Here is a 14,236-nt window from a genome sequence, read left to right as displayed (position 1 = left end):
TGTGGGTTCCATCCCTGGCCTCGCTCAGTGGGTTAAGGATCCAGCGTTGCCGTGAGAGTGGTGTAGGCTGCGGATGTGGCTCGGATCTGGCGTTTTGTGGCTGTGGTGAAGGCCAGCAGCTGTAGCTCTGATCTGACCCCTAGCCTGGGAACCTCCATATGCCGTGGGTGTGGCCCTAAAAAGCTAAAAAAAAAAAAAAGAAAGGATTCAAAAGTCAGATTTTAATTTTGTAAAAGGTCTCTAGTAAAAATTAGACTACGTTCTTAAGTATACATGATTCACTATTTTCTTGAAACAATCTTGCTTGTCAAAACATGCCCTGAAACGAATCACTCAAATGTCTACTATCTACGTGACGTACTTTCTTCCAAAGAGACACCGAGCAGAATCTGGAAGCTTCTGTTTGAGGTCGACAGTAATTGAAGGCCCTGCTCCGGAGAAAACGTACCAGCTGCTGCTCCAGGGGGCTGCGAGCGGGGAGACACCAAACCTGCGCCGGGCTGTGGCTCTGTCTGGGGCAAGAGCCGTGGCACTGACGCCGTGCTGCTCTGAGCCTCGGGTTCCTGTAAACTGGCTGAGGGCTGGAAGACTCAGCCAGTTTACAGGAGTCCTCCCCCGTGGCTCATCCTGGCTTCACGGGATCTCATCAGAGACACCAATGTCCGTGTTTCCTATAATTTGTGTGTGTGTTTGTCTTTTTAGGACCGTACCCGAGGCACAAGGAGGTTCCCAGGCTAGGGGTCTAACTGGAGCTGTAGGGGCCGGCCTCCACCACAGCACAGCGACACTAGACCCGAGCCTCGTCTGCGACCTACACCACAGCTCATGGCAATGCCGGATCCTTAACCCACGGAGTGAGACCAGGGATCAAACCTGGGTCCTCACGGACACTGGTCAGTTTCGTTACCACTGAGCCACGGCAGGAGCGCCAGTGTCTTCTGTGATTTTTAGCGACTGCCTTTTCACAAGAGCAAACGTCCTCGTGTTGTTACTCACAAAGCCTCACAACGTCCTTGATGAATTAAGGATGAGCGGTCAGCATAAGTGACACAGGAGTCAGGAGAACCTACCTTTCTGCAGAATTGCTGTTAAATGTTCTCCCAAGAGCTGCTTCTCCACACAGGCAATCAGTGGTTTCCTACGGAAGAAAAGAGAACGCATCGGGAAGTATGGGCGATGGGTCGCCTGTGAGAGCACAGGACCACCCACGGGGGCGCGCCTGGGGGGTCAGCAGAGGGCCCGAGCGCCTCCTGCACAGGTGGTCGGTCACCCCCATTGCCGACACAGACTCTGAAGTTGCAAGAAACAACCCCCAGGGTCCAGGGATGAGGCGGCCTGCGTGTGCACACGGGCAAGCCTGGTGCTCCCGTCCGCGTGGATTTCGGCTCAGCCCTTCCCCCCCAGGCCCCGTGCCCCCTCCTGTGCCCACAGCTGTTCCTCTGCTCTCCCCGCTTCATGCCACTCATCCAATCTGACTTGTCATGGATCTGCACGAATGTCACCCAGAACAGCCTCTGTCCATCTGAAAGTCGGCAGTGACAGCCACCCACACGGGCGCGGAGCCCCTCCCCCAGGTTCACGATCTGCTGTCCACTCCATTCTCCTTCTGGAAGGCAGAGCCCCTTCCCTGCCCCGCAGCACTGACAGGTGTGTCCTGCGCCCCACCCAGGAACCTCACAGCACCCACCGAGGGATGCGCTGCGGCCCGCAGAGGATAAAACGGGCCGCAGGCTGGGGCTGAGGTGACAGGAAGAGCCAGTCGCTGCTTTCCCCCTCGGCAGCTTCACCAAGGTGCCACCTACTATTGCAGCCCCGCCAGCAGCCTGCACCCCCACCGCCAACACAAGGGTGCCGGGCTCCCACGACCCCTGGCTCCCTTCCAGCTCCAGCCACTGGTGCGGCACTTCCTGATGACTGATGATGCCGAGTGGCCCTTGATGAGCTCAGACAACTCAGGCCTAGACGCTCAGCCACGGCTGTCATGCCAAGAGCAACCATGTCCACTGGCCCAGCACGCAGGGGCACTGGGAGCTGGGCGGCCGTGGGCAGTCCCTGTGACGTCTCCAGACCGCACAAACGACAGGACGGCCCACCTTCTGTGGCGTGAGAGTGCCCGCCGCAGCACCCAGTAACAACAGGCCAGTGGGTCCCTTGGGACTCGGCCTGGAGGCCACCCTAGGGGGCCCAGAGGCGACCCTGGCAGAGCCACCCAGCCACCTGCCACAAAGTGTCACGTGCTCTGCAGGGGGCAGGGGGCACAGCGCAGATGCAGTGTGGGCGCCCGCCCCACTGTGCGCCTGCTCTGACCACAGCCAGGGACTCGAAGGGGCACCTGGAGCCCAGCCCAGGACTGGAGCCCCTCGAGTATCCTTTCCTTGAAAACCGCTCCTCACCCTGTGGCCTCGGAATCAGCCCACACCAGAGAAGGCGCCTCAGCCTGTGCTCCTCGAAACCCCAAGCCAGGCGGATCCACCCTTTTCCGGGGTTCCCCTGCCTGACTCCACACACTGCTAAGCAAGACGGGGGTGTGTGTGAGTGTGTGTGTGAGAGAGAGCAGCGTGGGAGCCCCCCGCGCCCGCGTGTGTATGAGTGTGCATCTATTCGTGTGCATGTGGGGGGGAGCACACGCGGCACAGGCACAGACAGTGCGGAGCCCCCACGTGTGAGTGTGTGTGAGTGTGCGTGGGGGGAGCACGCACGGCACAGGCACAGACAGCGGGGGGCCCCACACAGAGGAAGGAGGAGAGCAGGGCAAGTCCCTGGCAGACCCCCGACGATGCCTCCCGCAGGCCCCCCGCCCCCACTGCCCACGGACCTGGCACCTGTCTTGGCTCCAGCGCACGTGGGCCACGGACGCCCCGTGTCCCCACCTCCATGTGCCAGAGCAGCCTGGGCTCACGGCCGTCACAGCTCTTGTCCTTTCCTTTTATCCCCCCCCCCGCCCCCCTGCTGCGTGTCACCACACGCTGCACATCCAGTCCTTTCTCTTCAAACATCTGTCTCCCACGTTTCTGCGCCCATCTTCCTCCTCGAGTAGACGCGGTACGTCTGACACAGACGTCCCCAACTCCCCTCTCACTTCACCCTCGTTACTCGTCAACCTCAGGTTTAGAGGAAAGAAACGCGAGACGAAAGGAGACTAGGCGGCTGAGCACCACGAAGGGACGTGACCACTGTCTCGGACGCCCGCGTGCCTCACGACCCGGCCCTGGCACACACGTCCGCACACTTGGGACACGTGGACAGCAAACTCCAAGTTGTCAGAAGAAGCCACGTGTCCCAGCCTGATGCCCTCCCTTCAGACAATAACGCCCACGGGGCACCTGGCGGAGCCGACAGGTGCCGAACCAGCCCGAAGCAAGCAGTTACACGGGGGGGGGGGCGGGGGGGGGAGAACTGAGAAAGAACACACGTGTGTGTGAGCAAGCGGAACCCCTCAGTCACACGACAGAGGAGACCACAACTCCGTGAATCAGCTCTGCTTCGACAAACCTTAAAAGCAACAGGAGGAGAGCTGTGCAGGGAGCAAAGCGCTCTCAGACAGGGACGGCCCCACACCGGCCCCGCCGGGGCCGGGCAGGCAGGGCTCCCGGGTCAACCCGCACAGCCGCGCGAGCGTGCAGCGGGTACTCACTGCGTGCTGTGGTCTAGGTACGTGATCACGCGGTCTCCTTCCTCCTCCAAACGTTTACTTACATGGTTCAGATACTCCGGAACCTTCCAAACAAAACGTTGAAACACAGTAACAAAAAGCATCCTTAATGTTAACCAAAAGGCCGAAATGTTATCTTCCTCACTGAGAAGAAAGTAAAAGCAGCACGTATGTTTAGGCCCGACATGAACAGAGACCAATGGGGGCGGGGTGGGGAGGGTACGTGGCCGAAGGCTTCCTTCAACCGGACCTGGAGGCGATCAGCCTCTCGCCTCCTGCTTTCGCTCTTTCTTTCATTTTTGCTTTTTAGGGCCACACCCGCAGCATATGGAAGTTCCCAGGCCTGCTCCGCAGCCACAGCCACACGGGATCCGAGCCACGACTGCGACCTACACCACAGCCCATGGCAGCGCTGGATCCCCGACCCACTGAGCCACACGGATGCTAGTCGGATTCATTTCCACTGAGCCACAATGGGAACGCTCATTTTCTTGTTTCAGTTTGAGTTCCTCTGTATTTCAGAAGCTATCTTACTGTTTTTTTAACTGGGGGGAGGGGGGGCAAAAGAAATTAAGGAAAAATTAATCCTAAATCAATTAAAGGAAAAAATTAATCCTTAACACGGTAAGGAAAAAGCTCATTACTGGGGGTTTAAACTAGACTGCAGCTTTCGGAAGATGTGCAGTAAAATGCCTGCACATGTGAAAAGACAAACATTTAGAAACTTCACTTAGACGCGCACCTACAGGGATGAAGCGCCTCAGAAACGTTTCACTGTCTCACCTCTCTTTCCTGCATCAATCTTTGGCCTTCTGCAGCATATAAACAGTTAGTTTCTTCCAAAAATTTCAATTCAAATGAGTCTTTATAAACCTAGAAAGTGAGCAGAGTCACCGACCGATCACAGTGAAGAAGGCGCCTCTCCACCCGAGGTGCTGACGCACCTCACGTCCAGGGCGCTCGGCAGAGGGGCCCGCAGCTGCCGCCTGTGCCCGCCCAGCCAAGGACCCGGCCTGCCGCGCTCCCTCTGGAGCCTGGGTCCCTGCAGTGAGGCCCGCTTCCTCTTCCCGCTCCCAGGGCCGTGCCGGCCCAGGTCTCACTCCCTCTGCAGGGGGAGGTTTAAGACACGAATGCTTCTCAGCGTCCACACCCCACACTTGCGTCTCCGTCGCCCGGCCTCGGCCTCGGCCTGGGCCTGGGCGCCCGGGCTCACCTGCAGGTCGGAGAGCATGCCCAGCAGGCCGCGCAGCAGGCTCCGGTCCACGGCCTCGCCGCTGCGCTCGCGCGCGATCAGCAGCAGAATCCCGTCGATGGTCTTCGTCTGCACCATCCTGTCGCTGATGACGTGGCTCCTAAAGAGCTCCAGGCCCATGTCCCTGCGCCAAGAGCGAGACCCGAGGCCCTCTGAGCGGCAGTTCCCGGGTCTGGGTGAAGCCCCGCTGCACCGGGGGCATCAGCCACAGCGGCTCCCGGGCCAACTCTAAGTCCAGGTGCCAAGAGCTCCTTTTTTAAAAAATCACTTCTGACCGTCTATCTGCTCCAATGCGCGGGTCACGGGAAACAATCTCTGCACTAAGAGGAGACATCCCACTGCCTCGGGTCCGAGTAAATGGTGCAGAAGCCGGAAAAGGAACCCCTCTTTAAAAAACAGACAGGGTGTGACAGGCGGGGCTCACCACCCTGAGTGAAGAGTGGCCATCCACACGGACAGAAGCCAGGAGGACCGAGGGCGAGATCGGGACAGGCTCTGTCACCGAGGCAGAGCTCCTGGGGGTGACACTGGGGACCCAGGACAACGTGGGCGTGGGGCTCGCAACACATGACGCGCAGACTGAAGCCAGGCCCAGCGCCCGGCCTGCCCCTCACAGCAGAGGTTACAGAGACAGGCTTCATTCGGCACCTCGCGGGCCTGCCTGCCCACCCGGGGACACTCAGTGCCAGCTGGAGAACGTGCTGGAAGGCACTCCTGTCTCTGGGCCCGCCCCGCCCCCTCACGGGGACAAACGCCCGAGTCACCAAAGGAACAGACACGGGCTCAGACACGGGCGGCCCCGGCCAGAGCAGCCGACCCGGCCCTGGGACACTCACCAGATGGAGGGGAGCAGGGAGTTCTGCAGAACGTAGGTGCGGTCCAGAAAGAGAAAGATGCTTCTGACCATGATCTGGAGGCGGAAAGGCAGCCGTTCAGCCGCAGGTCCCGCCAGCCGCTCCCGCGCCGTCAGGGCCCTGAACTGCGTGCCTCGGCTGCGGTCTCAGATCTAACACGACCCCCGTGGAAAACTTCACCAGCACTTTCCGCCGCACAGCAGGGCGACCCAGTCGTACGTGCACATGCATATTCTCTCACGGTGGCCCGTCACCGGTGACTGCAGAGAGTCCCCTGCGCTACGGAGCAGGGCCTCACTGCTCATCCACCCGGAATGCCACAGCTTGCGTCTGCCAACCCCACACTCCCCGTCCCGTGTGAGCGCGTGAGGCTCTGCTTCAGGTCTGGAGAGCGCCATCCCTGCCACGTTCCCGACGCCACACACAAGCGACAGCCTGAGATCCGCAGCATGGCTCCCTCTTGACGAAAAGACTCATGATTGACTTTCCCTAAAATTATCTGTTCCCTTGGGGTTTGGTTCTCATCTCTTTTACCCGGAAAACCTGCTGTAGGGATGTGACGGCACAGCCTCAAACCTGAAACGCATCTCTTCCAGACTCACTGGACTAGGGAGATGCCCTGAGCTGGACTTCCCAGCACGTTCCCAGCACGTCTGACCAGCTGCCCCAGGGCTGGGACACGTGGTGGCCCCAGGATCTCCTGTCACGGCTCCCCACGCGAACCGCCCATCAGACATCTGTCTGTTTCTATCATCCAGCCGGCTGGTAGAAACAGCCTTGTGCACGGTCATGGACCACACTTAGGAAACAATTCAACCCACCAGGAAAGCCGCTGACACGACCCTTTCTCTCTCCAGCATCATTTTCAGCCAAGTCACATACAACTCATCGAGACAAATAAGGACCCGTGTGTCTGCCAAGTCTGAGACTGGCTGGCTGGTTACAGCAAAGCCCCGGAATTCAGGCCCCGTTTTCAGCATACATGGAGAAGGAGGAAAAGCTCAGAGACCCGCCGGAGCTCAGAGGCACCACGAGCCCCGCAGCCGGCCCCACTCGCGCAGGGCAGAGCTCACCACGGCTGCATCCGACCCAAGGGAACACGGCCTCCCACCTCAGCTCACGACCTTGCCTCGGGTGGGGAAGAAGGACGAGGCCGCAGGCTCCGGCAGAATCTGCCCTCCTGTGCGGCTAGGCCAGGGCTGGACACGAGGCCCGAGAGGGGCGAGCACGTGCGGTGGGGTTTGGGGGAGGAGGGAGCGCCACGCGTGAAGTCAGTGCCAGCAAAACGGTCAGGACGCTTACCATTTGTCTGCAGTGATCTTGCCAGCACGTGTTAATCTTCTTTAAAAAGAAAACGCTATCTAGTGAGTCTGTGCAGACCTGCTAAGGAAAACTTGAGAAACATCAGCCAGTTTACCGCACCGTTTACCCCTGCATCTCGGCTCTTAGTCATCACGGGGCTGGGAGTCCACATGGTGAAGGGAGGCCGAGGCGCTCACAGGTGCCCTGCTGGATGCCTGGCTTGGAGGGCACAGCGGCACGACTCTTAAGACGCCTGGAATATGCGTGCAGCTGTGAGGGCCACGGGCCACACCACCCACAGCCCTCCCCCAGCAGGCCAGAAACGCAGGTTCTCCTGCTGGCCCAGAGGAAACAAGTAACCACGCTGTCGGAGAGCGGCCGCGGGCCTGCAGCCACGGACCGCTGCCAACCTGGAGGAGCGTGGCGGGGGACCCTGGGCTCAGGGGCCCACAGGCCAGGCCTGGGTCCCGCCAGCGAGGAGAGAGGACCACTGAGCCAGCCTCGCCTCTGGCCCGCAGACTGGGAGCTGCCAGGTTTGTGGGGACTGGTTGCATGTCGCAGAAAATGAGAAAAACAAGAACAAACAGCAGCAGAGCTCCAACTTCAAGGCCTTTTACAGAGCCTTTCCTTACTACTCCTAACCAGACTCGGGAACGGGCACTCTCACTTTAATGCCATCAGCAAAGTCACTCAAGTGGTGAAATTCCACCGGACGACATACATCTAGGCGTTTGGCTCCCCAGAGAAAGGGGATCTTAAAAGCTTCTGTTCAGCATCAAGGATACTCCTTGGCTCTTCACCCTATCGTGCTCAGTGTCACAAGATCTAGGTAACGAACAGGCACTTCCTAAGCCAGAAAAGGATATTCTCTGAACTGAAGAATCTGGGCCTGCACGTGGCTTTCACAGGCCTCACGCAGCTGCTGGTAGAGTGTTGGGGCGACTTTGTGAGAACAAAGGTTTTCAACAGCCTGAAAACAAAGGAGTAAGTGAATTATTCTCCATGAATGAAAAATTAGTTCTTCACAAAAATTTACTTGTAAAAAGAGCTGTCATCATGACAGAAAGGCAGCCCCACACTCACGTAACCTACCGATAGACACGGGGGTACGTTCAGGGCAGTGGCTGCTGGGACCCTGGAACCCACTAAGAGGTGGGTAAGAACAGTTCGCAGGGCCGTGAACAGGGCGCAGAGGGCACGGCCCGGGCTGGCCCAGGCCCTCCTGTGCGCCCTCGCCCCTGGCTGCACACCAGTCCCCAGGCACCGCAGTGTGTGGTCCACCCTGGGGACGACCACGTGTCCTCGGGGCGGGGGACCCTCGGCGACACCTTCCAGTGTCAGAACAACAGCAACAGAAACCCAGCTCCTTTTACTCCCATGAGTTTGACGACTCTGCCCAAAATGAGCTGAGGTTTTGAAAAAGCCCCAAAGCCGGGTGCCACAGGCCGGATGTGGGAGTCACTGAAGTTTGCCTTAAATTAACAAAGAAACACAGTTTTGAGGCAGAAAAATCTGTATCCACGTCAAAGAAATTACGCTTGTATAGTCTTACTAGCTCTTTTCCCAAAAGTCATGAACAAAACCAGCCTCTCATTCAATCCAAATGTGAAATACTAAAAAGAGAAATGCAGTTTTTCTGCTGTGTGTTTTTGAACTATTTTTAAAAAGTATGGGGAATATACAGAATGGAGAAACTTTGAATCTCAAATACTGCATGTCTAAGGGGAAAACAGGGCGACCTCGATTTTTGTAGATACTAAGAAAATGATTACTGCAGAGAGACACAGCAACCCCGACTGCCCAGGCCACGTGCAGTGGCATAAGGTCGCAAGCGCGCCCGCGCCAACGCAGGGAGTCCGAAGCCCACCTTCCCTCGTGCCGTCTCCCTCTCCAGGGAGCCCGCCCGCGGCTGTTTCCACATCCCTGCCTCCTTTCTCCATCTCTCCATGTTCTTATAATTCAGTCAAAGACACACTGTCGTCGTCTTCCTTAAAAAAACCCAAGATAACCTCTTAACAAAGGCTCTGCTCCAGCGGTCAGTCGTTATAGGCGTGCTTGTTACAGAATCAGTTGTGAAAACACTGCATGAAGACAGGGGTTTTCTTTGGTAAGAATCAAGCTAGGCCGGCAGTTCGGGCTCCTTGGAGGACGTCTGAGAACCATTTTCGGAGCTCAGGTCTGGAACTGGGTGTTGGTGTATTCAAAACACTCTTTCCGACTCGTGGCTTTGTGCTGAATTTGTGTGTCCGATTTGGCACACGCTTACTATTCACACGAAGCCCACTGGGATTTATTTTTTAATTGAGAATTTGAGGAGCCTGTGAAACCACTGGCCAAGCCCTGGAGCACCCGGGTTCACCGTGGCCACGTCCTTTCTCCAGGCCTTTTGCTGAGTCACTGTTGGTGTCTTCATGTTACAGGCACCCTGTCACCTCAGAGGACAGGCCAGCCCGCTCCTCCCCGCAGGGCCAGGGAGCTGCAGGACGGTCTGTGCCGCCGGGGGAGCAGCACAGGAGGCTCCTCCACCGTGGGGTCAGGAGGCCCACGGGGACACTCGGAAATGCCTCCTCCCGGCTGGTCCTCGCAGCAAAGGGACAGGAACGGAGGCGCCTGGGTCCGGGGCTTTAGAAGGGTGGAGCTGCCCTCCTGCACCGTGGCCCCTGCCCTCCATCAGCGTCCTCAGGCCACCACGCCCTCCTGCGCTCTTATCTCCATCAGCCAGACAAGTGGTAAAGGTCCCGAGAGGACCTTTCAGGGCTCAGCAGGGACGCCTGCAAGGCCACCACAGGGTGGCAGCTGGGGGGAGGGGGCACCTGGGGGCCGAGGCCTCAAGGGCAAGGCAGGCAAGGCTCCGAGTTACATCGCGAACAAGAGGGAAAACGAAACCAACGGCCCCGGGAAACCACAGCCTGCGGACACGCCCTGCATCTCCCGCAGAGCTGGGGACCTTGGCCGCCAAGGTCCCCATGACTGCTCCAAATGCGACTTGCTCGTCACATGGGGACTCCACCTGCCCCCCAGGTTCCCACCCCCCAGAAACGAGGAAAGAGCAACGTGAAAAATAAATGACTCAGGTCTGAGCGCGGGACCAGCATGAGGGGAGGTTCCCCAGGAAGACTCTGAGGACGACACAGTCCCCGGCCCCCAGCCCCGGGGCCCGAGGCCGGGCATGACGCCCAGGTTCAGAGGACGAAGCTCACCGAGTGCCCAGAGCCACGGAAGGACGCGACCCTTTCTACTGGGCCTGATGCACATGAGGCTGAGTGGTCTCTTTCCATCACTTCGGGATTGAATTCGCTCTAAATTAATTTACTTTCTCAAACTGGCCCCTCGGTGTCTCCCTGTCTCCCATTTTCTGGGCTTTTCCCCATGTGCTGACCACTTTCACCCATCCTCCCTTGACAGCCCCTCGCAGTGGGAGGGTATCACGGGGACAGGTCCTCCCAGCCTTGAGAGGAGCAGCTCGGCTCTTCTCGAGCGCAGGTTCTCCAGGAGCGCCTGCACCTCTGCGTGACAACTAGCGTGACACCAAGACAGCCTTCCCCAAAGCCCTTCTCCAGAATGTCAGCTTCTGTTGTCCCATTAAGCAGACAAGCAGGACTAAGACATACAGATCTAAGACACCAAGAGATAACGCTTTCTTGAGCCAGTTGAGATTTCAGGTCAAAACTCAGGTTTTTAAAAACAGCAAAGGTCTATGCATTCACAATATCCCCCTTCTTGCATTCCAGAGCTTCTCATCTCCGTACTCTGAAGACCCCTTTTTACCAAACAAAATCGAAGTATGAAACAGAGCAGGCAGGCTGGGCAGACAGGCTGGGCCCCCTGGACAGGGAGACGCAAGACCCTTTGGGGAGAGCGAGAAACATCCAAACAGGAAGTTCTCCTTCAAATACTCCCGAACACGCCCGCCAAACAAAGAAAACCTTCCAAGCCTTGGTGAGCACTGCTACTTTCCTATACGCTTCTTGGGCAAAGAATAAACCGCACAGCCCCATTCCAAAGCCCCATGTCAAGGGCACCGTCCACCCCTGCAGAGACCAGCTCGCCAGGGCGCCACTGCCCAGCCCTACCCATCTGCTGCCAGGCCATCTGCGGGCATGGCGCACCCCCCCACGTCCCTGGCCTGGCTGGCGCTTCGGAGTGGCCAGGAGCCTGCCTGAGTCCACACCCCCAACACACTGACTCCACATGGGCCCTCCTGAGTCCCCTGGAGTGGGCGGTGCCAGCCCTAGTGCTCGGGACCTCAGGACACATCCACGGACATCCACAGACCCCAGGTCACCTGGACACAGTGTTTGTGACGGCACCTCACTGGGTGGGCCCAGCAAAGCCCTTCTACTGGGAAATGACAGGCGGTCAGTACCGGGGAGTCAAATCTCCAGCAGAAGAGCAAGAAGCAGCCCTGGCTGTGAGAGAGAACAGTTTATTACATTCAAACCTAGGAGAGTTCAGGCTCTTGCTGGGACTCCCGCCTGGTCCCAGGTCCCAGGAAAGGAGCGAGGCTCACTCTTCTGCCTGGAACAGTGTACGAGGGACAGTTTCCCAAGCACTGCACCCCAGGCTCCGAGCGGCAGACGCAGACAGGCACTGACCACTTGGGCCTCCCACACCCAGCATTCGGGCTGCAGAGCATGGGTCCTTGAGCTGAGGCCGGGGTCTGCAAGACGCAGGCCGGAGGGGAGACTCAGCCAGAGAGGGGCCTGGAGGTGTCCGAGGGGTCTGCAGGGCCCCCTCCAAGTGTCCAGCGGAGCACTGGGCAGGGAGAGAACCAGCAAAGTTCGAGCCCACAGGGCCTGGTGCTCACACACTCCCTCCCATCAGTCGGGCGAGGGCGGCAGGACGCGGGCAGGTCTGGCTGGGCAGTGGGGTGAGGAGCCCTGGCCCAGACTCCACCTCGGCAGGCCTTAAAGACAGGCCTCCAATCGGTCAAACTGCCGCCACGGGACCTAACCACGACCAGAAGGAAGCTCAAGAACACCCGCAAGAACATGAGAGCATCTACCGCCCCGTCAAAAAGGACGAAGCTGCATCCAAAGCTGTCAGACATGCCAAGAAACCAGGAGAAAACACCAGTCAGTCCATAACAACCTGGAACTGAGAGATGCCGGAGCCAGCAGACAGGGACCGTGGGGCCCTGACGGTGCTCCCCGTGCTGGGAAGTCAGAGAGGGACGTTACCGCCAAGGCTCAAGGTGAACCCCGCAGAGAGAAAACGACCCCGGGCGGGATTAACGGCAGATTCGACGGCGCGGAAGATCAGTGACCTTAAGGCAGCGGGCCAGCCGCATAGGTCTGCATCCACCAACACGGTCTGGAGCGGACCCTCTTTCCATGAAGAAAGCCCACGTGGCTTCGCTGGGGAATTCGCCCAGACATTTAAGGAAGAAACAACACCAATTCTAAACAAAGTCTCCTAGAAAATGAAAAGAAAAGAGTATTCCCAACCTATTTTATGAGGCCAGCGTTACTGACACCGAAGCCAGCTGCAGCCGTTACCAGAAAACAATACGTCAATGTTATTCTCTGCAATCACAGAGGCAAAAAAACACAAAATGCCAACAAACTGAGTCCGACACTACACCAAAAGAAGATACACCATCACCAAGTAGGATTTATACCAGAATGAAAGACTGGCTTAACATCTGAGAAATCAATCCATGTCATTAACTAAAAAACAAAAATCGTAAGACCATCGCAACATTTGCAGAAGAATTTTGTCAGAATTCAACAAGTATTTCTGATAAAAACTCTTAGGAAACTACCACGAACCGAAAGCAACTTCCTTAGCCTGCTAATGGGTATTTGTGGAAAACCCACAGCTGGCATCACACTCAACAACGAAAGACTGAAGCTTCCCCCGAGGGCAGGAACAGACAAGGATGCCTGCTTTTCCCAGTTCCATCAACCCTTGCCCTGGAGGCGCTAAACTGTGCAACGAGGCCAAGAGAAGAAAGGCAAGCGGAGGAGAGAGAGAGGCCCTGCTCACAGGCGACGCGCTGGGCACAGACAGTCAATGGGGTCCAAAGAAGCTACTGGAACTACGTGGAATGAGCAGGACAGCAGCACACAAGATCAATATGTAAACTCATCCGTGTCTATACACTGTCAAGAACCACACGTTCAGGGTTCCACTGCCACTTATAACACGGGCACAAACGGGGAATGCTTTTGGGATAAACGGCACAGAGGATACGCCAGGCCTGTGCACTGGGACCAGAAATTGTGGAGACCAAGGCCCACGGGGGCGGGGCTGTCCTTTGCAGTACTGGCGAACTCAGTGCCGTGAGACAGCAGTTCTCGGAGCTCCTGTCGTGGCTCAGCAGTAACAAACCCAACTGGTATCCATGAGGATGCAGGTTCGATCCCTGGCCCTGCTCAGTGGGTTAAGGCTCCACCGTTGCCATGAGCTATGGTGCAGGCCGGCAGCTGTCGCTCTGATTCCACCCTTAGCCTGGGAACCTCCTCATGCCATGGGGTGGCCCTAAAAAGAAAAAAAAGAAAAGATACAGCTGGAGGGCCTAGGCTCCAGACTTTGAAACTTATTACACGTCCAGACAATGACTTTGGACGAAGGACCAAAAGCAGTTCCCCGGGGGAAAGACAGACGCCTCGACACATGGCACCTGACCCACTGGACATCTGCGGGGAAAGCCACAAACCTGTAACTTAGATTTATACCTCACAACAGGCATTCACCTCAAAATAGATGACAGACCTCAATGCAAAACTCCAAACTCTAAAATGTGCAGATGAAAAGACAAGGAAAAACTTTTACTGCCTTAGACTGGGCAAAGACTTCTCAGAAAGCCACTAAAAAGCACAATCCATAAAAGACTTCATCAACATTGAAAACGTCTGCTCTCTGAGAGCCAGAGTTCAGAAAATCCAAACACAAGCTACAAACTGGGAGACCATTTTTGCAAGGCAAATACCTGGTACAGGACCTGCACTCAGAACACAAAATAAACTCAAACACTCAGTAACAAGAAACAGGAGCAAAACATTTGGACACACACTCACTAAAGAAGGTACAGGAATGGCGGTGGGCACAGGAAAAGTTGCTGAATGCCATCAGGGAATGCACAGAAAGCCACAGCGAACTTCCTCTACGTGTCTACAAAATGAGCAAAAATCAAACAGACTGACTACACCAAACGCTGGCAAGGACACAGCA

General features: G+C 57.1%; 1 protein-coding gene across 5 annotated transcripts in view; it reads right to left on the bottom strand.

The window, feature by feature from the left end:
* The window catches only part of CUL4A (cullin 4A), a 32,118-nt gene that overhangs the window by 14,423 nt on the left and 3,459 nt on the right, over nt 1–14,236 (bottom strand). For 3 of the 5 annotated variants that reach the window (XR_014819994.1, XM_084982374.1, XM_084982375.1), the window contains exon 2: nt 1,071–2,946. Coding sequence is in view for 4 of the 5 variants with exons in the window: in XM_084982374.1 (XP_084838500.1) it covers nt 1,071–1,161 (91 nt within the window). In the remaining variant the exon portion in view is untranslated. Of the gene's footprint in view, nt 1–1,070; nt 2,947–3,634; nt 3,718–4,435; nt 4,526–4,865; nt 5,029–5,740; nt 5,815–7,060; nt 7,131–7,845; nt 8,031–14,236 lie in introns of all 5 variants that reach the window. The other 2 variants (XM_003131101.5, XM_084982373.1) reach the window with 2 other exon arrangements.

This window comes from Sus scrofa, chromosome 11 (genome assembly GCF_054392235.1).
Source record: "Sus scrofa isolate SSC_HxYL_T2T_F1_AM1 chromosome 11, Sscrofa_HxYL_maternal_Yorkshire_Landrace_v2.0, whole genome shotgun sequence".
Classification (NCBI taxonomy): domain Eukaryota; kingdom Metazoa; phylum Chordata; class Mammalia; order Artiodactyla; family Suidae; genus Sus; species Sus scrofa.
The sequence above is the reverse complement of the archived record's forward strand: the minus strand, read 5'-3'. Positions and strand labels throughout refer to the sequence as shown.